General features: G+C 43.5%; 1 protein-coding gene across 1 annotated transcript in view; it reads right to left on the reverse strand.

Moving 5' to 3' along the window:
- Positions 1-14,906, reverse strand: part of METTL2A (methyltransferase 2A, tRNA N3-cytidine) — a 34,553-nt gene extending 19,647 nt beyond the window's left edge. Inside the window, exons 1-7 of the mRNA XM_075350290.1 lie at positions 14,459-14,906; positions 11,967-12,058; positions 10,133-10,347; positions 9,477-9,526; positions 7,104-7,164; positions 3,651-3,790; positions 3,232-3,338 (exon numbers count right to left, since the gene is read on the reverse strand). Coding sequence (XP_075206405.1) covers positions 3,232-3,338; positions 3,651-3,790; positions 7,104-7,164; positions 9,477-9,526; positions 10,133-10,347; positions 11,967-12,058; positions 14,459-14,778 — 985 coding nt within the window. The 5' untranslated portion in view covers positions 14,779-14,906. The remainder of the gene's footprint in view (positions 1-3,231; positions 3,339-3,650; positions 3,791-7,103; positions 7,165-9,476; positions 9,527-10,132; positions 10,348-11,966; positions 12,059-14,458) is intronic.
- Positions 14,907-23,462: the final 8,556 nt, after the last annotated feature.

Genomic DNA, 23,462 nt, shown 5'->3' on the forward strand with positions numbered 1-23,462 from the left:
TCAGTGAAGTAGGTGTATCTGTCTCTAAGTCAACAGTAAAGAGAAGACTCCATGAAAGTAAATACAAAGGGTTCACATCTAGATGCAAACCATTCATCAATTCCAAAAATAGACAGGCCAGAGTTAAATTTGCTGAAAAACACCTCATGAAGCCAGCTCAGTTTTGGAAAAGTATTCTATGGACAGATGAGACAAAGATCAACCTGTACCAGAATGATGGGAAGAAAAAAAAGTTTGGAGAAGAATGGGAACGGCACATGATCCAAGGCACACCACATCCTCTGTAAAACATCGTGGAGGCAACGTGATGGCATGGGCATGCATGGCTTTCAATGGCACTGGGTCACTTGTGTTTATTGATGACATAACAGCAGACAAGAGTAGCCGGATGAATTCTGAAGTGTACCGGGATATACTTTCAGCCCAGATTCAGCCAAATGCTGCAAAGTTGATCGGACGGCGCTTCATAGTACAGATGGACAATGACCCCAAGCATACAGCCAAAGCTGCCCAGGAGTTCATGAGTGCAAAAAAGTGGAACATTCTGCAATGGCCAAGTCAATCACCAGATCTTAACCCAATTGAGCATGCATTTCACTTGCTCAAATCCAGACTTAAGACGGAAACACAAACAAGCAAGACCTGAAGGCTGCGGCTGTAAAGGCCTGGCAAAGCATTAAGAAGGAGGAAACCCAGCGTTTGGTGATGTCCATGGGTTCCAGACTTAAGGCAGTGATTGCCTCCAAAGGATTCGCAACAAAATATTGAAAATAAAATATTTTGTTTGGGTTTGGTTTATTTGTCCAATTACTTTTGCCCTCCTAAAATGTGGAGTGTTTGTAAAGAAATGTGTACAATTCCTACAATTTCTATCAGATATTTTTGTTCAAACCTTCAAATTAAACGTTACAATCTGCACTTGAATTCTGTTGTAGAGGTTTCATTTCAAATCCAATGTGGTGGCATGCAGAGCCCAACTCGCAAAAATTGTGTCACTGTCCAAATATTTCTGGACCTAACATATCTATCTATCTAATATATATATATATATATATATATATATATATATATATATATATATATATATATATATATATATATATATATATATATATCCTCAATTATCTATTTATTTATTTTTTTTAAAGAAAAAGTGTAAGCCACTCTGAAAATAATCTTCATTTAAAAGGCATTGCCTGATCAGAAACAACGGTCACTGGGATAGATAGATAGATAGATAGATAGATATATATATCTATCTATCTATTTATTTTTCCTGATTTCTTATTCCTTTGCATGTTTGTCACACTTAAAGGGAATCTGTCACCAAGTTTTTGCCACCTAATCTGAGAACAACATAATTAGGGGCAGGGATCCTGACTCCTAATGTTTGTTTCTTTTTTTCTTTTAACAATCATGGTTTAATCAACAATAGATTATCATTACAGGACTACTTGGCCTGCTGCCAAGTAGTCCAGCATATTCATGAGCTCTGTATAACTGCTAGATCTGCAGCAGAGACTTTCCATAGCTGTGTAACCTGGAAGGCATCATGATTACCTCGGGTCACCATGGCAACAATTGGGTCCTCGCGATCACATCGTCGGGGCACCGATTGGAGAGGGAGCGCGAGTACTGTCCCTGACACCCAAATGCTGTGATTGATATCAATCGCAACATTTTGGAGGTTAAACACCAGGCACAGCGCGGGGACCGCTGCTGGCTGTGAGAGCCTGGACTCAGCCGTCAGGAAAGCTGAAGTCCTGGCGGTGATCGTCCCGGACACAACTATTGTGCCCACATGATCACCATGATGTATCCTATACTTATTTGGTCATAAACGTCCAACGCTGGGGAGGGGTTATAGAAGGTTTTAAAAAGGGAACCTGTCATGTAAAAACAGCATTAACCTGCAGATGGGGTTAATCTGCAGGTTAATAGTGTTTGAACTCTGCCCGGCGCCTGCACATCGAACCCCACTGCTGGGAGGAAAAGAACTTTAATCCTCCTGGCAGTGTTAAGGATTCAGTAATGGGAGAGAAGCTGGCAAGGCTTCAAATCACCGTTCTATGTATGGAGAGTGGCAGCTATAACCACACCCCCGCACTGACTGACAGCAGGTTCTAATGCCGAGTGGCTGTCAGTCAGTGCGCGGGGTGCATTACAACTGTCCCTGTATATACACTGAGCGATGACTGAACCCACGCTGGCGCCACCAGTATGACTGAAGCCCGAACTCTGGTGGCAGGAAATTAACTTTAGCAGAGTTCAATCAGCAGGGGCTAGGCACTTTTCAAACGCTATCAACCTGAAGATTAACCCTATATCTGCCTCGAAATGGTATAAGACAAAAAAAAAAAATACACAAAATATACGCCATCACACAGCTCCAGATAGTGAAAAATAAAACCGGTAGGGGTCTCAGAAAATGGCGACAAATGCTAATTTTTTGTCTTATAAATTTCCTAATTTCTTTTTTTCACCACTTACATAAGACAAAACAAACAAAAAGTATAGCGTCGGTATCTACGTACTCGTACAGATCTGGAGAATCGTACTGCCAGGTCATTTTTACCAAATACTGAATATGGTAATTAAAAACAAACAAAAACAATTTGTGTAAAAAAAATTTTTTAGGGCAATTTCGCCTGATTTGGAATTTTTTTTGCCCTGATTTCAAGTACACTATACGGTAAAATGAATGGTGTCATTCAAAAGTACAACTCATCTAGTAAAGAATCAAAAACTTATATGGCGTTATTGATGGAAAAATAAAAAAGTTATGGCTCTTGAAAGAAGGGAAGGAAAAAAACTTAATTGGAAAATGGAAATGGCGAAAAAGGTTTAGAAGTCTGCTAGAAAAAGGAACAGCTGGTACTGATCGATCTAGAAACAGAAAGTCTGAGGATGTTCTTACGCTCCCACTATGGACAACACACAAACTATGTGCGAATTAGGGCCATTTCACACATCCAGCATTTCGCTGGATCCAGCACACTCCAGTACAGTGTAATACAGTACAATGGCATCGCGGCAAGCTCCGGTCACATGCTCCGGTCACATGACAGCATGTGACCGAAGCTTTCCGCGATGCCATTGTACTGTATACACTGTACTGGAGTGTGCTGGATCCAGCAAACCAGCGAAATGCTGGATGTGAGAAACGGGCCTTACAAGTTGGACAGCACCAAGCTAGATGTATTTCGTTATACTAGTTCACTAATATGTTACCTTTTTTAAAGCGCAGTTGAGCCATGTCATACCGGCCATAGTCCCGTAAGAGAAAGCAGCCACCGGGCTTCAGCAGCTTACTCAGACGTGTAATGGCATCTTGCATCCTGTTGAAAATGACAAACAATGATGGGGGTAAACGTGGGAGAACATGGGGGGGGGGGGGGCAGACATTTGGGTCCCGACAGACCCCTCAGAATGAGTAGGCCATAGTGGAGTGCACAGTATGGCGGCCCCGGCGGCTCGCTGTATACACACTTTACAAATGACAAAGTCGTAAAAACTTTTATTCACAGTCACGAGAGCGGAGGATCAGGATCACTCCACTGCGAGCTCAGCAGAACGCCTGGAACTGCAGTGATCAATCTCCATCCATGTCCGTATGCTTCACTAGGCTTCATATCTTACAGGTCACTCACTTGCTCGGAAGGATGGCAGAAAGGACAAAGATGAGGACGATGGCGTCCAAGCTCTCATCGGGAATAGGATAAGAGGCGTTCTCGTCTGAGAGGTCATGCACAAAGGCAAAGCAGCGTGATGGCTCGTAATTAGGGTTACCCTGTACAAAACAAACCGGGAGCATGAGGCTTGGTAAAATAATGCAAAAAACATACCGGCCAAAAATACACACAGTGTATATATACTAAATACGGCAGGAGTGTATAAGGTTGCTGGCGCAGTGTCACAGGTCAGTGCCGCCGCTAAGGTTATATGCACACGTTACATTTTTCTTACTTTTTTTTCCCCAGCCCAATTTTGTCACAAAACCTGAAGTATTTCTGAGTAACAGCAAATATTCCTTAAGGCACAACTTCAGCATTTCAGTTTATTTCACCGCTGGAGTGGTCCAAGTCTCCTGCCCGTCTTATACCCACCTGCCGCCATCTTCATCTGTTTACAGTGTCGCTCTGGCCGATCTCCGGCGATTTGTGACCTACCGGCAGTTCTGGTGTTTCATGGAGGGCGCCAGAGGTCACAACTCAATGAAAGTCTATGAGAGCCTTGTTCTGGAGCTTCTAATTTAACCTCTGACTTCCGGTCAGTCAAACGTTACAGTCACAAGAAGGCACCTCAGGACTAGAGCGGTGCCCCAAAAAGAAAAAAAAAAAAAAAAAAAAAAAAAAAAGGGAAAGACAGCGGAGGATGGGAATAAGACCGGGGTTAGGGGACTTAGATTTAAGGTGCCACTCCAGCGCTGAAAAAAACCCCCCAAAAAACAAAACACTGAAGTGGCGCTTTAAGTCTCATGCACATGTATATCTCTGTCCTTGCAGATTTGCAGCAGATTGTAATCTGCAGCTTGTCACTTCTTGGAACTAGACTATTACAAGGAATGGAAGGCCTCCCATATGATGACAGGTTGAAAAAGTTAGATATGTTTAGCTTAGAAAAAAAGACGTCTCAGAGGAGATCTCATTTATATGTATAAATACATGTGTGGTCAATATAAAGGACTGGCACATGACTTTTTTCTTCCAAAGACAATACTAAGGACCAGGGGGCATTCACTGCGAGTGGAAGAAAAGCGATTCCGGCAGCTAAATAGGAAAGGGTTCTTTACAGTTAGAGCAGTCAGACTGTGGAATGCCCTACCACAAGAGGTAGTAATGGCAGATACTATAACAGCTTTTAAAAAAGGGCTGGATGATTTCCTCAGTACACACAACATTGTTGGTTATAAATGACTTAGTGACTAAATGTAGAACTGGTGGAGGAAGGTTGAACTAGATGGACCTAGGTCTTTTTTCAACCCAAGTGTCATGAACAGCCGGGGGAGTCACTCCGGAATCCCACAGCTGTTCGCTGAATTGTCGAACACGACTACTTTCTAGCGCCCCCCTTGTCGGCAGGCCACTTTTGGTACTGCAGGACAATGCATAAAATGAGGCTGCTGAGCTATTAAAGCCAAATATTGTAGGTCTCACAGCAAGGGTAAATGTATATATCACAGATTCCCGCTAATGGAATATATATATACCTCGGTACCCTTAATGATAGCACTCCAATAATTCTATGCAATAACAATTACGCTGCCACCACCCAGCTTTTCGGGATAGCTGGGGACCCGTTTCAGATAGCAAAAGGTCCTTCAGGTTTTTGAATTCGTATATAAAGCATGAGGAAAGAAACTATTAAATTTTATATATTTAATCCGAAAATAGACAGGCAGTGTTTAAAAAATACACAGGAATTTACAAAAGGGAACAATACAAATACAGTATAGACAGTTACATAAAAATAAAAAGGTATAAACATGAAACTTACTAAACTCGTGCCATAGATGTGACGTCCGAACTTAGGGAGTGGAGGGACTCCAAGAGAAGAAGATGATATAATCGGCCAGCATCACCCTTACTGATGCACTCCAGACTGCCTGACACCCCCCCAGAAAGGCGCTGACGCTTTTATGCCTTCGCTAACCCCTCTTCTCTGTGACCTCATTTTACAGTCTCTTGCGGGCTGTGCCAAGATTGTCACAAAGTTCTTTAATTCTAGCTTTCCCCATATCTTTGCCCATTGGGCCACTCAGGTGAAAGATATTAGCGTCATATTTTATATCTCGATTTTACATAGATACCAAACACAACACATCTAGCACGATTTTACTGGCCAATACTAATTTGTCGTGATACCGGCGATCTCCCCATCAAGCGAAACGGTGCGCTGGGTTCAGCATTCCACAGGGATTCTGGAAATATGCTTTTAATTTTTCTAGCATTAACGGAGCGCTTAAAAACTGTTTTGGAAGTTTTCCCTCCAATAGAGCAAAGGATTGTCTTTCTCTGCATACCTTTACTGTAGCTGTACCATCACCCAAAGCCATAAATACCTAAACTGTCAGGCCGATCAGATAATCGTCATGACGATCTGTGGCTGATGGCAGAAAAGAGGGGGGTGAGGACCCTCAACAGTTTTACATGACACTAAGTAACTATGTAACTATATACATACTAATGAATGGGCAAAATAAACATCCTGTGCACCGCGAATCCAGCCGGAGAACTAACTATCCTAAAGGAAGGAAAGTTGAATAACTCTCTGCCTCAGAAAATAGACAAGAATAGCAAGCCCCCCACATTCAAAGACTGCGGTCATATAGGAAAAACAAAATACACAGACAGATGACAGGATTAGCAAAAGGTGAGGCCCCCACTGACTAAAATAGGAAAGGACAGGAAAGGGGCTGATGGTGGCCAGAGAAAAACCCTACAAAATTCCAAATTCCTGATAGTACAAAAAGGCCCTCTGATCGCACGATCTGAACACCGTCCTATACCAGGTGCTCTTGTCATACCAATGAACAGAAAACAAGAATCATAACAAATTCAACAAGCCACAAACACATGGACTTAAAGGAGCTATACTCCAAACAGAACTGCAGGGAGTTCCCCAGCCAAGCAACTGAGGGGGAAAACCCCTGCATGCAAATAAACTGAAAACAACCACAGCAAAAGACAAACCCAGATAAGAGCAAAAGAACCAAACAATAAGTAAAGAGCAAGCACTTATCTGGGGTAGATGTGGTGTGGAGCAGAATGAAGCAGGCTGGTGAAACAAAGAACAACTGACATCCGGCATAGCCTGCTATCAGACCAGGATTTAAATAAGCAGAGAGTTAGCAAAGGAAACGCCCATTGCACAACACACCTGCTCCAAGTCCAAACCATTCCTGGCCACAAGAGGGAGCCTCCCAGCAGCCAAAGCATAACTGACATTCACAACACTTGGGTGACCGGGTAACAATGGAAGCCTTTCCTTTTAGAGCTCCTATCAGAACTAACATTTAACACCGCTCCCGTCACCTTTTTCTACATTTCTAGGTGAAGCTGCTGGATATATACAAAAATATTATTTGAGTCTTCATGCCGTACCTTTACAATCTCCACTGCGGCGGTAGAAAAGTCACAGCAGTACACAAAGAGGCCGGGGTCACTGTGGATGGAAAGAGATGTCAGGACCTGTTCACACCATATCCAGAATGTGGCACTGAGGAATCTACAATGTAGAGATATTCACGTGTTGCTCTTGGAGTGTCTACGTGAAATCTCTGCTTTGCAGTCCAACTGAGCGCTTCTTCGCAGTCTTCGGTGGGGGCCCCTCCATCCCAGACACTGCCAATCACAGTTTGGCATCTGATCTAGCAGTCTATTAGTCCAGAAGGCTGTTGAGTTGTGATTGGCAGCATCTGAAAGTGATGGGGGTGAAAGCGCACGCCTCCGGAGAAGACCGAAGAAACGCTCAGTTGGACTGCAAAAGCAGAAATTTCATGTAGTGCGCTCCAGAAGAAACAAATGTGAAAATCTCTGCAATCGAGTGATGCAGCATAAAGGGAAAAAGTGTCAGAATCAGGGCAGCTCGGGATGTTTACAAGTTATGTAACTATATTTTTGAGGATCATACCTTTCACTTTTCTTTTGCTAAAGCGGAGAAGGCTAGTTTTTTTTCTATAACCAACTGTATTTTCTATTGATATTTTGGGATATGACATCAGGTAATGGTATAAGAGGATCAGTCTATTAAAACATGGCTTCATCATATTTGGAAATGATCTAACACTACATTTGACCCATGTTCAGTCTTCATGGAAGTAGGACCCCTTGGTGTGGACAGGTAATTGAATTGGTATATCTGCTGGGAAACACAAACACAACGTCTGGAGTCTGTGTATATAGAGCTTGAGAAGTGTCACTTCTGTCACCTCTGAACTCAAGTAGACAGACTGGAGGCATAGCAAAGTTGCGAATATTTGGGTTCTCATGGCAGGCATAATTATGGTAGACACATTTTCAACATCGTGATTCTGACCGGAAGACCATGCATATTTTTACAATTAAGTATCAGTCCCAAATTAGTATCAGTCAGACGGATGATGCTATCCATGCCATGTTTTAGGTCTATAGAAAGGTAAAATAGGAAACATTACCATATCTTCTTCCAGGGATCTCCAGGGCCAAGATATCATGAAAGTTGGAGACCTTATAAAATTCTAAAACACCTAGCCAGATCTCATGACCAGCCCCATCTAAGGTAACTAAGGGGAGGTATGCGGGAGTGACTGTTCTTTAATAAATATAGACGTTTGAGTTGACACCTTGTTCAATGCAGGAAGATGCATGTCTAAATAGGATTGTTCCATGTTTCGCTTCCTTTCCTAGATCTGAGCCATTTCTGTGACACAGGTTTAGTACTTTATTCTGTTATGCCTTCCATTTTATGTAATTGTATATAGAATATTGTTTTGTTCCTCTTTTTAACATCTTTCGTATATTTTTATAAACACTGCCTCAGATTAAATATATCTAAAAATGTAATAACTTTATTCCTCTTACTCTATAAAACGCATCCCCGAAGCCATACTCTATCTGTATCAGTTGTCCAATCAGTTTGTATAAATGATTGGTGGTTGAAGCTAGTAGTTATTCTTGGGTTATTGTGGAGCTTGGCAGTTGCAGTACCGAGGTATATACATACTCCATGTGTTGAAATCGGATGTGTATATACACTAGCCGATCACTGTGCGTTCCCCAATAATCGATCTATTAGTGACAGCAGCCGTGGCCTCGTTCAATTGTTGGTCAATTGAGTATTGTCCTGACGACTGGAGGCAGTGGAGTGCTGTTCGTGACAGATTGATGATAGTGGTGGGATATTTGCATGATCTCCAGGGCTGTCTCTGACAGAATACATTTGACTTTTTGTTCACCATTTTAGATTTTTTTTGAGACGGGATGAACAAAAACAACTATTAAGGCACTTGGGTTGTTTTGATTCACTTATGCAGTCTTCAGTGTTTGGGCTACCAAATTTGTGTCTTTCCTGGGGGATGGATGGGTACAAGTTTATTTATTTTTAGTAGATTTAACCACTTCTTATTGTGAAAACTAACTTTATTTTACCTTGTTTCACATTTTGTAAACTTTTATATAAAATGTTCCTGTTTGAACAGAGAAGTAGTCTCACTGCATCTTCAGCCAAAGTTTATGGGAAAGTTGAGAGCTGTACTCCGGTATCTCCATCAGCCACATGGACTTTATATGGTGAGGCATCACACATCCCTGACTTCTCAGATTCCCTACCCTGTATATGCCATTAACATTTTGTACATTATCTCCTTTTCCAGGGATTCCAAGATCACCTTAGATGGAGGGATGTAACGGTACAATCCTTACAAGCTGGACAACCACAATATCAGAGCAGCCATACTGGCATACTAGTTACATGAGTAATAATCAGCAATAACTTACTTATTTGTCTGCAAAATTGGAAAAACTGTGTTTCCTACACCGCAGCCCACCTAAAAAAAAGGAGAAGTGGAGATGAATGAACAGGTTAATGTTATAATTTCCACTACGGCGCCAATCATTGTATAATTCTGACGCATCAGCGCCCGACTGAGGACAACGTCCAAGGTTCCAGCAGAATAATGAAGCGTGTCATCAGACAGCAGAATCGCCAAGGACAGAAGAGCAAGTGATCTGTGTAGTGTGACCACTAAATGCACAGAATCCGGCAATAAGGACACTCTTCGTATTAACCCCATAGAGCCGAAAGGAGAGGTCACATCCACACAGAACAGAAACGCTACAGACTTTAGATGCACATTAGTGCAAGGATAATCTGCAGGAGTTAACAGCATCAAAGATCTGGACAATCTTAATCACACACTGCAGAACTTTTCTGGGTGGAAATTTCCCTACAAAGCGGATTTTAAAGCCACAACGTGTTCATTTCTGCTGAAATCCAAGGTGAATGTCACTGCAAATCTTCTAAAAAGCTGCATCTTAGTAACTCAGATTCGCAGGAATATTTGAGGCAGATCCCCCCCCATTCTGTGGGAGAAAGCCTTATGGCATCTGTGTATTCAGGAAGGCAGCGTGTGGTGTAGGGTCAGCGTCATTACCTCCAATATACGATAAGTGGATGAAGATCCTGGACAGTCCTTATGTTCATCAGCTCGGTCCTCCTCCTGTTCTCCATCTATCACTACCTGATTCTTGCAGCTGGAAGACAGTTCAGGGAACTCGGTGAAAAGCCATTGCCTGTCCTTGAAGAATCGGTTCTCATGTATGGTGTAGAAGTCATCCCAGTAGTTGCTGGCTTTATTCTCATATTCCTCTGAAATCAGACAATGGTGAAATATGGCATTAAAGAGGTTGCCCAGCAGTAGCAAGACAAAGCTACATAGTCCCAATTACAGCGCCTCCCCTGGCTACAGGTTGTTTGTGATGCTGCAGTTCTGTCCTATTCACTGCAAAAGAGCAGAGCTGCAATACCTGACACCGCCAATGGACAGGGAGGGCGCTATTTCTGAAGAAGCCATGTTTTTCCAATCCTGGTTGGTTAAAGTAAAAGGTGATGGACTCTCTGAAAAGTCTTGGTCACAGAGAGGGATGTATTCCTTGCCACCTTATACATGGCTCACACATGGAGCTATATTATAGACATGTGAATATGCTCTGATCAGGCGATGAGGTTAATATTTTGGTCCATAATAAAGATTGCAATGATTATATAAAACGCTTAGTTATGCAGGATTTCAGATGACGAATCACCGTTTTCAGTGTTTACTGGGAAATACTAGGCAAAGTGATCAGAGTTGTGGTGTATGGGGTTTTCATAAAATCAAGTTATCCACTATCCATGGGTTATGGCATCACTTGATCGACGGGCATCTGAGTTCTAGGACCCCATGGATCCCCAAAACAGGGCTTTCTAGAGCTCCATCTTTAATGGGGCATAGGGGACAATGTTCGGCATCCACTCCAGTAATTTTCTAGGGGATTGATGGAAATAACTGAGCGTCGTATACTGCTATCTCTGGCAGTCCCATAGACAATGAATGGAGCGGAGGTTCAACGGGCTGGCCTCCACTCAAGTCAAGATGGGACACTGCATAGCCTAGTTCTCAGCATCACAGGGGCTCCCAGTTGTTGGACCCCAAAGATCAGCAAGAAAAAATGTCCGACACGCCTGGCAAGAAGTGCCACATCTACACACAGTGGACGCCAGTGTAAAATTGGCGCATATTCTGCCTAATCTAGATTGACTGTCTAGTTTAAGATAATGGGCCTGATACATCAAAGATTTTATGCCAATATTCTGGCGCAAAAAGCCTTCAGTCTCATTTTTGGTGAAACTCTAGGTGCTAAAATAATGTGGCTTATGGGATTTTCAGGCCATTTTTTCCCAAATCCATCAAACTGGTTGGAGCTGGGGTGGGGCGGGAGCGTGGCGACTGGTACTTGTCAAATACATGATGCATGGCAGCTTTCACTGAGCCACAAATCTTACTCTGGCAAGGACTGGAGTAGGATTTGTGTGAGGCGCATACTACCTGTCCTGTGCTCCGGATTCATAAAGAGGCATATAACTGCAGTGCATCCCTTCATCAGGACCGGCAGGAATATTACTAGTCTCGCTGTATCAGGTCCATAATTTATAAATAAAAAACATCCAGTACACAACATGTGATGGGACATAATTTATTATATTTGATCTTGCAGTCACACTTCCTTCCAGCCATCCCTTTAACTAGTAGCTCCTCAAGAAGTTGGTAACAGATCCTAGAGATCATTTGTAGCCTGTAACCATGGAAACACAGGAGTCGGCAGTGGAGCTGTACACACAACATGGGAGAGGCTGCATTTTACCTTTTCACGTCCCTTCATGCTGTTGACGTGAGTGGCCATTATTAATGGAAGACTGTCTGATAGTATAAGGACTGCAGATCTTACCTTGCTGCTCCGGTGGAAGCGGCTGACCACTGTTTTCAAGGACTTTCTTATGAGCTGCTGATTCTTGCTCCTCCGTCCACTGTACATTGTCCCTATAACATACATTATACAAGGGATTAATAATGACAAGTAAATCGGCCATATACTCACATGAGCTTGAAAAAAGACCATGCTGCTATCTGGAATGTAGTTTATACTCAAATTACTCAATAGTTAGACACCTGGCTGTCATTAAAGGGTTACAGAATATGTAATTTATGCTTAGAGCAGGCAACACTCCAGTCTATGGGATGTGTCTTCCACTGCAGCTCAGCTCTTATTGAAGAGAATAAAAGCTGAACTGCAGTACCCAGCAGCGGCCACTACACACAGGATGGCGCTGTGCTAGGTCACATAATAGCTGCTCTATGGGGGTGCCGGGTGTCAGACCCCCACCAAACTGAGGTGAATGATCTCTCCCAAGGATTGGTCATTAATAGAAATGTTCCGTTAGGAGTTGTATTGTTCCAACATATTCTGAACAGTCACAGTTTAAGGAGTTCCATCAGTTTTACACGACCTGTGATGTCTCATAGCGACAAGTCAAACGTTTCATCACTGTCAGTAGAGAATAGCGCATCTCCAACTCACATTAGAAGTTCACTGCACAAATCCAATTGCAGTAAGTAGAAAACAACTTTTATTAGTAATATTAGAACCCGTATGAACCTGTCACATTAAGGTCTTAAGGGTGAATGGTATATGGTTTCAACAATATTAATATAACAGAGTCTTGATTAGTGAGTCCAAGCACTGAAACCCCCACTGATGGCGAAAGCAAAGACCATCACGGCTCTCCTGAGACTACAGACAGGATCAGTAAGGCCGGCGTCTCACGCTACGATATATCGGGTGTTATGTCGTCGGGGTCATGGATTCCGTGACGCACATCCGGCATCGTTAGAGATATCGTAGCGTGTGACAACTACGAGCGACTGTGAACGAGCAAAAATACTCACCATATCGTTGCTCGTTGACACGTCGTTCATTTTCATAAAATCGATCCTCCTTCTGCGCACCGGTTGTTCGTCGTTCTCGTGGCAGCACACATCGCTCCGTGTGACATCCCGGGAACGATGAGCTGCAGCTTACCTGCATCCCGCCGGTAATGCGGAAGGACGGAGGTGGGCGGGATGTTTACGTCCCGCTCATCTCCGCCCCTCCACTTCTATTGGCCGGTCGCTGTGTGATGTCGCTGTGACGCCGAACGTCCCTCCCCCTTCAGGAAGTGGATGTTTGCCACCCACAGCGAGGTCGTTCGGAAGGTAAGTATGTGTGACGGGGGGGGGGTTAATGACTTTGTGCGACACTGGCAACAAATTGCCATGATGCACAAACGACGGGGGCGGGTACGATCGCACGATATATCATCCCGTGTGACGCCGCCCTAAGAGACTAAGGCCCCATCTTCAGACTTAAAGTAGAGCAGCGCTCGGCTGAGCCCTTCTGCCACTTAGGGCTCTTTGCCATCTGCGTTTTTCATGTACGAGTGCAACCTGATATATATATATAAAAAAAAAAATCTGATTGCACTCGCACCAGTGTTAATCAATAAGGCAGTGTCCTCTTTCCTTTTATGTCTCTACACAAATCGTGCTCTGGGTACAATCGCAGCATGCTGCGTTTTGTTGCGAGTCTCAGCTCTCGCACCCCCATGCAAGCCTATGGGAGCGAGAAAAATATCACAATACGGATGGCATACGCATGTCACACGGATTCTTAGTATGAAAAATCTACAGACTCGCATACCACTCGCATGTCATATGGATGCTAGGTGAGAATTAAAACACAGACCATACACATGACACTCACCCCACTTTACTGGGTGAGTATCACAGAGATTATTTATTCGCAAGTGAAAAAGAGCCCTTATTGTGGGCTCCTCTCATTGCCTGCGAGGGGGAGGGGCTCTGGTACAACTAACAATTCTGCCAACTCTCTTCAGGAGTGCAATTTGTGCACAGTTTGTCATAACTCTGCATTGTGATGTTCCTCTCTTACTCCTCCTGGAAATACATGATTACACTGAGAAGTGGATACCCACACTAACATTACGCAGTCAGTGCTGCCAGGGTTATGCTGTATATGTACGGACACGCCCCTTTGGAAAGGAAATTGTAACACCCAGTTGTTAATCTTGTATATTGACCACAGAGGAAGCACACAGCATGGAGATCTGAGAGGAGATGCTGCAGCTGCCTGGCAATCCTGCCTACACCTCACCCGTATGGATAGCACCAGAGACAGCAGCTCCTGACAGTGGAGGGCGAGGCATTGCTGCTTGTCTTTCCTGGACATAATGGCCTCTTTATGAATTAGAGGAATTTTCCATTATAATTACCGATCTTCTCCAAGCTGTGTATATCGCATCCTTCAATAGCCATTGTCACGCTCACACATATTCCTGCCTCCTCCGCCCGGACTCCCCCCTTCTTCTCCAGACCCCCCCTTACCAGGCATTGTGCTGAAACACCTGACTCGGATCCTTCAGATGCCGATTTCCGAACTGCGGCCTTTTCCCCTCCATGCCGGAAGTAGTAGAAGCCGTTGCTGCGGAGACGAGGAACGCTCTAGTGAAAGACCAATCAGCTGCAGGCAAGAGGCGGGACCAATAAAGTGCAAGCCAATCAAGAGTCGAAACACGAGCCCACCGGAAGTGGATGTGTCTGGAACGCACACGTGAGATCCAGGGGAGCATGAATGTAGTGAGGAGCCGGTGACAGCTGATCTGCGCCTGCACAGTGTGACGGACACTCAGCGCAACTGTCACCATAGAATACAGGCTTCTCCTCGGGTCTCATCCGGCAATTACCGTGTGATGTAAAGTATTGGGCGTGTTCCCGCGGGTTCATACAGGGTATATCAGGAGCTGCTCCCCCGAGCTGCCGTCACTGGAGATGTACGGGCCCGCCAGCACAGGAAGAGGCGGAGCTTGTGGGGTCTGGGGGAGGACAAGTGCTCACACGTCCAGTAATCATCCGGCAGAGCTCCGTTGTGCACACGTTTCTTGTCTGATTTTGTAGAAAGTGATTATTGCAGGGTCCGTTTTTATCCCCCATTCTATGTGGCCCTCAGGTTACCGACATTTTTCCTTCTCCCATTCCATTGCTCCCACTAGCCAGTTTCCTACTCCACACTGATGAGGGGCAAATACCCCGAAACAGCTGTCTGTGGATGGATACCATGTTTTGGTATAGGCGGTTTCCTTGACTGGAGACTGCCCTTCCCGTGGTTGTTCCTTCCCGGTGAAAAACCTGGCTAGTTTCCTGCCAGCGTTGAGAAACGTGATGGTGTTTCCGCAGGCTTTCTTGTTTACAATCTATTGTGTGACTGATGCGACAGATGTTATAGAATTATTTTCTATGTAAAAACTATATGAATCCATCCCAGGGGATGAGAGAGAAAGGAATTTACACATCTGACCCTGCTCGGTTGCTAAAAGACGGATCCGCCACTGGAATCCGTCATTTGACGGGTGCAGACTGATTCCAGCACCCATAGACTTCCATTATAACACACGACGGATCCATTGCTGTCCGTCTTTTCGACGCACACAAAGTTACATTCTGCATTGCTTCTGCCCGACTGTCAGTCATTCCACGACTGATCAGTTGTGCAACGCAGGGCCATCAGTCACAATCCGTCATTAATACAAATTATTTTGCAGGATTCAGTTTTTTCTCAAAGCGACGGATTGTGACTGAAGGAAAAAGACGGAAGTGTGAAAGCAGCCTTACCATCATTCTGGTTTTCATCTGTCCAAAGAATGTCTTTCAAGAACTGGGCGGCTTCTTTAGATTTTTTTTTTCTTTTTGCAAAGTCTAATCTGACCTTTGTATTTTTCAGGCTGATTAATGGCTTGCACCTTGTGGTGAACGCTATGTACCTGCGCTCATGAAGTCTTCTCTTTATGGTAGATTTAGATATAGAAACACCTTCCTGGATAGTGTTCTTCACTTAAGTGAATGTTGTGAAGGGGTTTAGGGTATTGTAATCATTCACTACTGTTGTCTTCAGTGGACTTTTAGGCCTTTTTGATTTTCCATGCTCACTAGTGCACTTTTCTTTTTTTTTTTTTTTTTTTTGCATAATGTGTCAACCAGTTGATTTGGTCACACGTAATATTTCTGCTCTCTCTCTGATGGCTTTCTTCTTTTTTTTTTCAGCCTAATGATAGTCTGTTTCTTTTCCATTGAGAGCCTCATTGACTGCATGTTGTGGGTTCACAGCAATAGTTTGCAAATGTCAAACCTGGAATCAGCTCCAGAACTTTTACCTGCTTAATTGATTATGGATTACCAAGCCAATAGCCAATACAGCCCATTGGAGAGCTTTGAGATAGCTGTCTAATTACGTTTAGTCCTTGAAAAAGAGGCAGCTACATATTAAACAGCTATAATTCCTCAACCCTCACTCAAATTAAGATGTGAATACCCTGAGACTAAAGCTGAGAGTCTGCACTTAAATCCATATTGATTTTATTACTGTATCTTGAACATGTTTTGGTAACAGGTAAAATGCCAAAACCTGGGTTACTATTCAAATATTTCTAGACCTTAACGTAGCACAGAGATATTCCCTTTAGGCCCTGTGCGCACGGTGCAGTTTTTGATGCATTTTTGGTAGAGTTTATAGTGCAGTTTGTTGCCCAAATCTGCATGTCTAACCTTATCCCAGCAAAGTCAATGAGAATTTTGAACTGCTGTGCGCACGTTGCTTCTTTTTTCCTTGCAGTTTTTGGTGCAGAAAAAAGAAGCAGCATGTCAATTGTTGGTCCGTTTTCTTCCTGCGTTTTTTAGCCCTTGCAGCCAATGATTTCACAAAAAAATAACAAAAAACACATCAAAAGCGAATGCGTTTTGTGGTGCAGAAAATTTCTGCAGCATGTGCACATACTATTACCGTCCACAGGAGAAAACCCTACAAGAAATGCTCCTTCTTTTGGGTGTTTTTGGAGGTTTCATTTTTTGAAGCAGTCTTAGAGGTTTTTTTTCCCTCCTGAAGCGTTTTTTTTTTGCCCTTGTGATTGGACAGTACCTAGTTTGGTGACGCATCAGAGACGTAATAAGCACCAGGCGTTTTTCCAAACATGAAATGGTAAAACAACAAAAACTGAACGCATGACCAGAAGCCTTATACAGTGGAGATGAATAGGAAAAGTCTTATAAGCAATCTTTCAGGGGTTTTTTTTTGGAGTGGACCTGCTGCAAAAACTCTGTGCACACCCGATCTTCCTCAAGATCCAGCTCTAATCATACAGTAGGTACAGAATGTATTCAGACCCCTTTAAATTTTTCACTCTTTGTTTCATTGCAGCCATTTGGTAAATTCAAAAAAGTTCATTTTTTTTCCTCATTAATGTACACTCTGCACCGCATCCCTCATCCTGACAGAAATGTAGAAATTTTTGCACATTTATTAAACAAGAAAAACTGCAATATCACATGGTCATAAGTATTCAGACCCTTTGCTTAGACACTCCTATTTAAGTCACATGCTGTCCATTTCCTTGTGATCCTTCTTGAGATGGTTCTCCGCCTTCATTGGAGTCCAGCTGTGTTTAATTAAACTGATAGGACTTGATTGATGTATATATGATCTCACTGCTCACAGTTTGTCATCCCATATGAGAATCATGAGGGCAAAAGGAACTGCCCAAGGAGCTCAGAGACAGAATTGTGGCACGGCACAGATCTGGCCAAGGTTACAAAAGAATTTCTGCAGTACTCAAGGTTCCTAAGAGCACAGTGGCCTCCATAATCCTTAAATGGAAGAAGTTTGGGACCACCGGAACTCTACCTAGACCTGGCCATCCAGTCAAACTAAGCAATTGTTCGAGAAGAGCCTCGGTGAAAGAGGTAAACAAGAACCTCAAGATCACTGTGGATGAGCTCCAGAGATGCAGTAGGGAGATGGGAGAAAGTTCCACAAAGTGAACTATCAGTGCAGCCCTTCACCAGTGTGGCCTTTATGGTAGAGTGGCCTGACATAAGTCTCTCCTCAGTGCAAGACATATGAAAGCCGGCATAGAGTTTACCTTTTATAACACAAAAGTGTGCCATTAACTTACTCGAACAGCTGGGATTCTCAGAACAACATTACATGTCTTCCAGCAAAGACACCCACTACGCTGATATCGATCGCCTAATTTAGCCACCTGTGGGTTAATTACATCAAACGCAAAAAACAAACATTGTGCGCGCCATCTTTCCCCACCTCTACCCTATGCGTCACTCCCATCATGTGCAACGTGCTAAGGTGTCATATGACACGGCGAGGAGGTGCGCAAACGGCGTAGTTCACTCAGTCCAGACTTGCTGTGCAACACAAACGATACGTTAATTGCGCAGTGACTTGCATAAGGCCTTGGGCAATTACCTATAATGCCGCTGTATGTCACGTAATGAGGAAGTGAACTTGCGCAATCAGCGCAGAATAGTAGGTTAATAATGAATCAAAAATGCCAATTGTGTAAGCGGAAAAATCCTCTGCACCCATCAGATATACCCCATTAATTCATCGGGCAGATCACTGTGACTGAGCTCCAGAGATGAGAAAGTTCACTTTGTGGAACTATAACTGCAGCCCTCCACCGGTCAGGCGTTTATGGCAGAGTGGCCCGACGCAAGCCTCTCCTCAGTGCAAGACATATTAAAGCACGCATAGAGTTTGCAAAAATACACATAAATGACTCCAAGACTATGAGAAATAAGATTCTCTAGTCTGATGAGACAAAGAGAACTTTTTGGTGATAATTCTAAGCGGTATGTGTGGAGAAAACCAGGCACTGCTCATCACCTGCCCAATACAATCCCAACAGTGGAACATATGTGGTGGCAGCATCATGCTATGGGGGTGTTTTTCAGCTGCAGGGACAGGACAACTGGTTGCAACTGAAGGAAAGATGAATGCGGCTAAGTACAGAGATATCCTGGAAGAAAACCTCTTCCAGAGTGCTTTGGACTTCAGACTTGGCCGAAGGTTGACCTTCCAACAAGACAATAACCCTAAGCACACAGCTAAAATAACAAAGGAGTGACTTCAGGACAACTCTGTGACCATTCTTGACTGGCCCAGCCAGAGCCCTGACCTAAACCCGATTGAGAATCTCTGGAGAGACCTGAAAATGGCTGTCCACCAACGTTCACCATCCAACCTGATGGAACTGGAGAGGATCTGCAAGGAAGAATGGCAGAAGATCCCCAAATCCAGGTGTGAAAAACTTGTTTCATCATTCCCAAGGAGACTCATGGTTGTACTAGCTCAGAATACTCAATACTGAGCAAAGGGTCTGAATACTTATGATCATGTGATATTTCAGTTTTCCTTGTTTAATAAATTTGCAAAAATGTCTACATTTCTGTTTTTTTCTGTGCAGATGGGGTGCAGAGTGTACATTAATGGGGAAAAAAATGAACTTTTTTGAATTTACCAAATGGCTGTAATGAAACAAAGGGTAAAAAATGTAAAGGGGTCTGAATACTTTCCGTACCCACTGTATGTAGTAACCACTGCTATGTGCAATGATCTGCCCAGTGTCTGCCACAGCTTCAAGCTATCAGAGCATACTGGGAGTTGTAGTTCTGCACCCGGAGAATCACAGGTTGGAGATCTCTTGTGCTTATTCACAAAAGTTGTATCTCACATGTTGTCGTGTGTAGTGTCCATGTTGTGTGCACATAACCACACAAATGCCGCTGTTGAGAGGACAGAAATACACCTGACAGTGCCTGAGTGATGCCCACACGTCACCCACACACCAATTATTTACAGAATGACGCGTCTCCATGGATCCCTGCGCTATCTGCATTCATTGATTTATTTAAAACCTCCTGGAGAAAGAGGAGGTGGAGGCCGGCAGATAAGGTGTACAGATAACCATCACATGCCAGCTGCTATATATGTGGATATATTCCCCGATCAGCTATTTCATTAACCCCATGAGGACCAGACCACTTTATCCCTCCCATTCTGCCAAAATCTCTAACTTTCTATTTATCCATCAACATAGCAGTGCATGGACTTGTTTCGTTTATTTTTTTTTTTTTTACGGGATGAGTTAATTTTTTTGTTAGACACCTTTCACTTTAAAGGGGCTATTCACTACTTTTACAATGATTGGCCTATCCTTAGAATAGGCCATCAATCTTTGACCGGCCGTGGTCCAACACGCCGCACCCCAGCCGCTCACCTACTATCGGTTTCGGCAGCAGGAAATGCTCAGCTTCAGCACCGTCTTCTGATAGTGGTCACGGTCAAATACTGCACATCCACCTCCCATTCTAATCAATAGGAGGCGGATGTGCAGTACCCGGCAGTGGCCACTATTATAAGACGGAGCAGCTCCGGAACTAAAAATTTACGGCCGCCTAAGGCACCAAGAACAGCTAATTGGCGGGGTGTGGGGTATCAGACCCTGGCCGATAAGACATTGATGACCTATTTTAAGGATAGCCCATGAATGTAAAAGTCATGGCCAACCCCTTTAACATATAATGTACTGAGAAATGTCCCCAAAAAAAGAAAAGTAAATAAAAAATATTGGTGGGAAAAAAATGTGATTCCGCCATTGTTGAATTGAATTTTTAGTGTTCATAATTCAGTAAAAAAAGATGTGGCAACATGATTCCTCAAGTCGATATTATGACACCGGAACTTATATTTTTTTATATATATTTTAGTGGTTAAGAGAGTTTTCCAGTTTAACAACGCTTCTGTCCTCGAAAGCTGTTCGTTTTAAAAAATAAAATTAAACTGTCCTTTACTGACCCTCCCCTTTCAAGCGCGGAGACACTACTGCTGTTTTTGGTGTCCGTTATTGTCTGCAGCGCTGCAGTCAATCATTGAGCTTAGCGGCTAGTTGTTAGATGCAGCGCTGTCGGCGTGATGTAAACACTGCAGACAATTACGGCGGAGACTCAGCACTGGACCTGGGGAGGGTGGGTAAAGCGCAAATTGTCTTTTTAAAACAAACAGGGGGAGGTCTGGTATGGATCATGCTCAGCTCCTGAGCACATCGTGTGAGTGATTTGTAAAAAAAAAACAAAAAAACGGATGTCGCAAGTTGGTAAGGGGTTAAATTCCCCAGATATCACTCCCATCACTTATTTGTGGTGCTGGAAAAACATGGAAGCCCCTCAGAACTTACCGGTAACATCTTGGTACTTGATACCACGGCAATCACGTATTTCGGAGTTCCTGCCTTGAGGTTTTCATGTTATGGCTGATTTGTTTATTCACCTCAGAGAAATCTAATGATGGTAGAATAAGTGTGGATTTTTTATGTTAGGCCTCGGTTCCACTTGTGCATTGCTTCCTAAGCGAGAGCATCAGAAGCTATATGCTAATGACCATCTGCTGCGAGCCTGCGATCGCATCTCAGGTGTGGAGAAGAGGGATGGAACACTTTCACAGGGATGGAACACATCTCCTCCGCTGCCTGTCTCTGCGTACATCGCACTGCGGTCAGATGACATCTGAGTGCAGTGCGATGTTTCACACACTCCCATAGACTTGTATGGGGGCGTGTGACCCGAAACTCGCTGCCAAACGCAGGGTGCTGCGATTCATTCCAGTATGGCATGAGAAATCAATCGCAGATGGACACTGCCCCATAGTTTTGCACTAGAGTGAGAGCAATCTGATGTTTTATGCAAAACACAAGTAGAACCGAACCCTTAGGCTAAGTTCTCATGATGGGTTTTTGGTGATTTTTTTTTTTTTTTTTCCGCTGCGCATCTTTTGTTGCCAAGAAACTCAACATTTCAGAGTGAATGGGATTTAAAGAAATCTCCTGCCCACTGGGCTTTTTTTTTTTTTTTTACACCATGGAAAGTGACCTGTGGAGCGTTTTTGAAATTTACAGTGTAAGTTATTTACAGACTTGTTTTTTAGACTTAAATGAGATAAAGATAATCTGCATATAACAAAACAAATGTGTTTTCAGGGCCTTCTGCAGCAGAGACGCCTTAAAAACACAAGTAACGTGAATATATCAATAAAGTTTTAAGTAACAGGAAGGATCCAAAACCAAGTAGTTTTACTTAAAACGTGACATACCAAAAAGGGACAAAAACACAAGAAAAGCGCATGTAAAACAATGCACTTGAAAACGTAAAGGGAAAAAAGCAACATAAAAAGTCACTAAATACTCATTGTTGGAATTTAGATCAGACTTGTCAGATCCTTTTCTCCCCCGACAACAACTACCGAGTTCCCCTGCAGATTAAACTGATATTGTCAGGTGACATTAGTCTAGTGTGTACTGGGGCCTTTCACCCTAATAGCAGCACAGCAATGGGGTCATTCTGCCCCTGTGAACTATTAGGACAGAAGGAATACAGATGATTGTTTAAAGAAACAACAAAGACAATTGATCTTTAATGTGAATATTTTTACATTGTGCCATTATTTAAAAAAAAAACCAAAAAACAGGAGGTCAAACGTTCTCTGCAAGTCTTCATAAGGTTGGAACACACTGTTGGTGGCATGTTGGCCCATTCCTCCATGCAGATCTCCTCTAGAACAGTGATGTTTTTGGTCTGTCGCTGGGCAACATGGCCTTTCAACTTCATCCAAAGGTTTTCTATAGGGTTGAGATCTGGAGACTGGCTAGGCCACTCCAGAACCTTCATATGCTTCTTATGAAGCTACTCCCTTGTTGCCCTGGCGGTGTGTTTGGGATCATTAGCATGCTGAAAGACCCAGCCACATTTCATCTTCAATGCCCTTGCTGATGGAAGGAGGTTTGCACTCAAAATCTCACGATACATAAACCCATTCATTCTGTCAAGTACACAGATCAGTCATTCTGGTCTCTTTGCAGAGAAACAACCCCAAAGTGTGATGTTGCCACCCCCATGCTTCACAGTGGGTATGGTGTTCTTTGGATGCAAATCAGCATTCTGTCTCCTCCAAACACAACAAGTTGTATTTAAACCAAACAGTTAAACTTTGGTTTCATCAGACCATATGGCATTCTCCCAATATTCTTCTGGATAATCCAAATGCTCTCTAGCAAACATCAGACGGGCCCGGACATGTACTGGCTTGAGCAGGGGAACACATCTGACACTGCAGGATTTGAATCCCTGGCGGCGTAGTGTTACTGATAGTAGCCGTTGTTACGGTGGTCTCAGCTCTATGCAGGTCACTCACTAGGTCCCCCCATGTGGTTCTGAGATTTTTTCTCACCGTTCTTGTGATCATTTTGACCCCACTGGGTGAGATCTTCCATAGAGCCCTAGATCGAGGGAGATTATCAGTGGTCTTGTATGTCTTCTATTTTCTTATCATTGTTCCCACAGTTGATTTCATCACAACAAGCTGCTTGCCTATTGCAGATTCAGTCTTACCAGCCTGCTTCTGGTGTCCTTCGACAGCTCTTTGTCTTCACCATAGTGGCGTTTGGAGTGTGACTGTTTGAGGTTGTGGGCAGGAGTCTTTTATGCTGATAAA

Source organism: Anomaloglossus baeobatrachus, chromosome 5 (assembly GCF_048569485.1).
Source record: "Anomaloglossus baeobatrachus isolate aAnoBae1 chromosome 5, aAnoBae1.hap1, whole genome shotgun sequence".
NCBI classification, from domain to species: Eukaryota; Metazoa; Chordata; class Amphibia; order Anura; family Aromobatidae; genus Anomaloglossus; species Anomaloglossus baeobatrachus.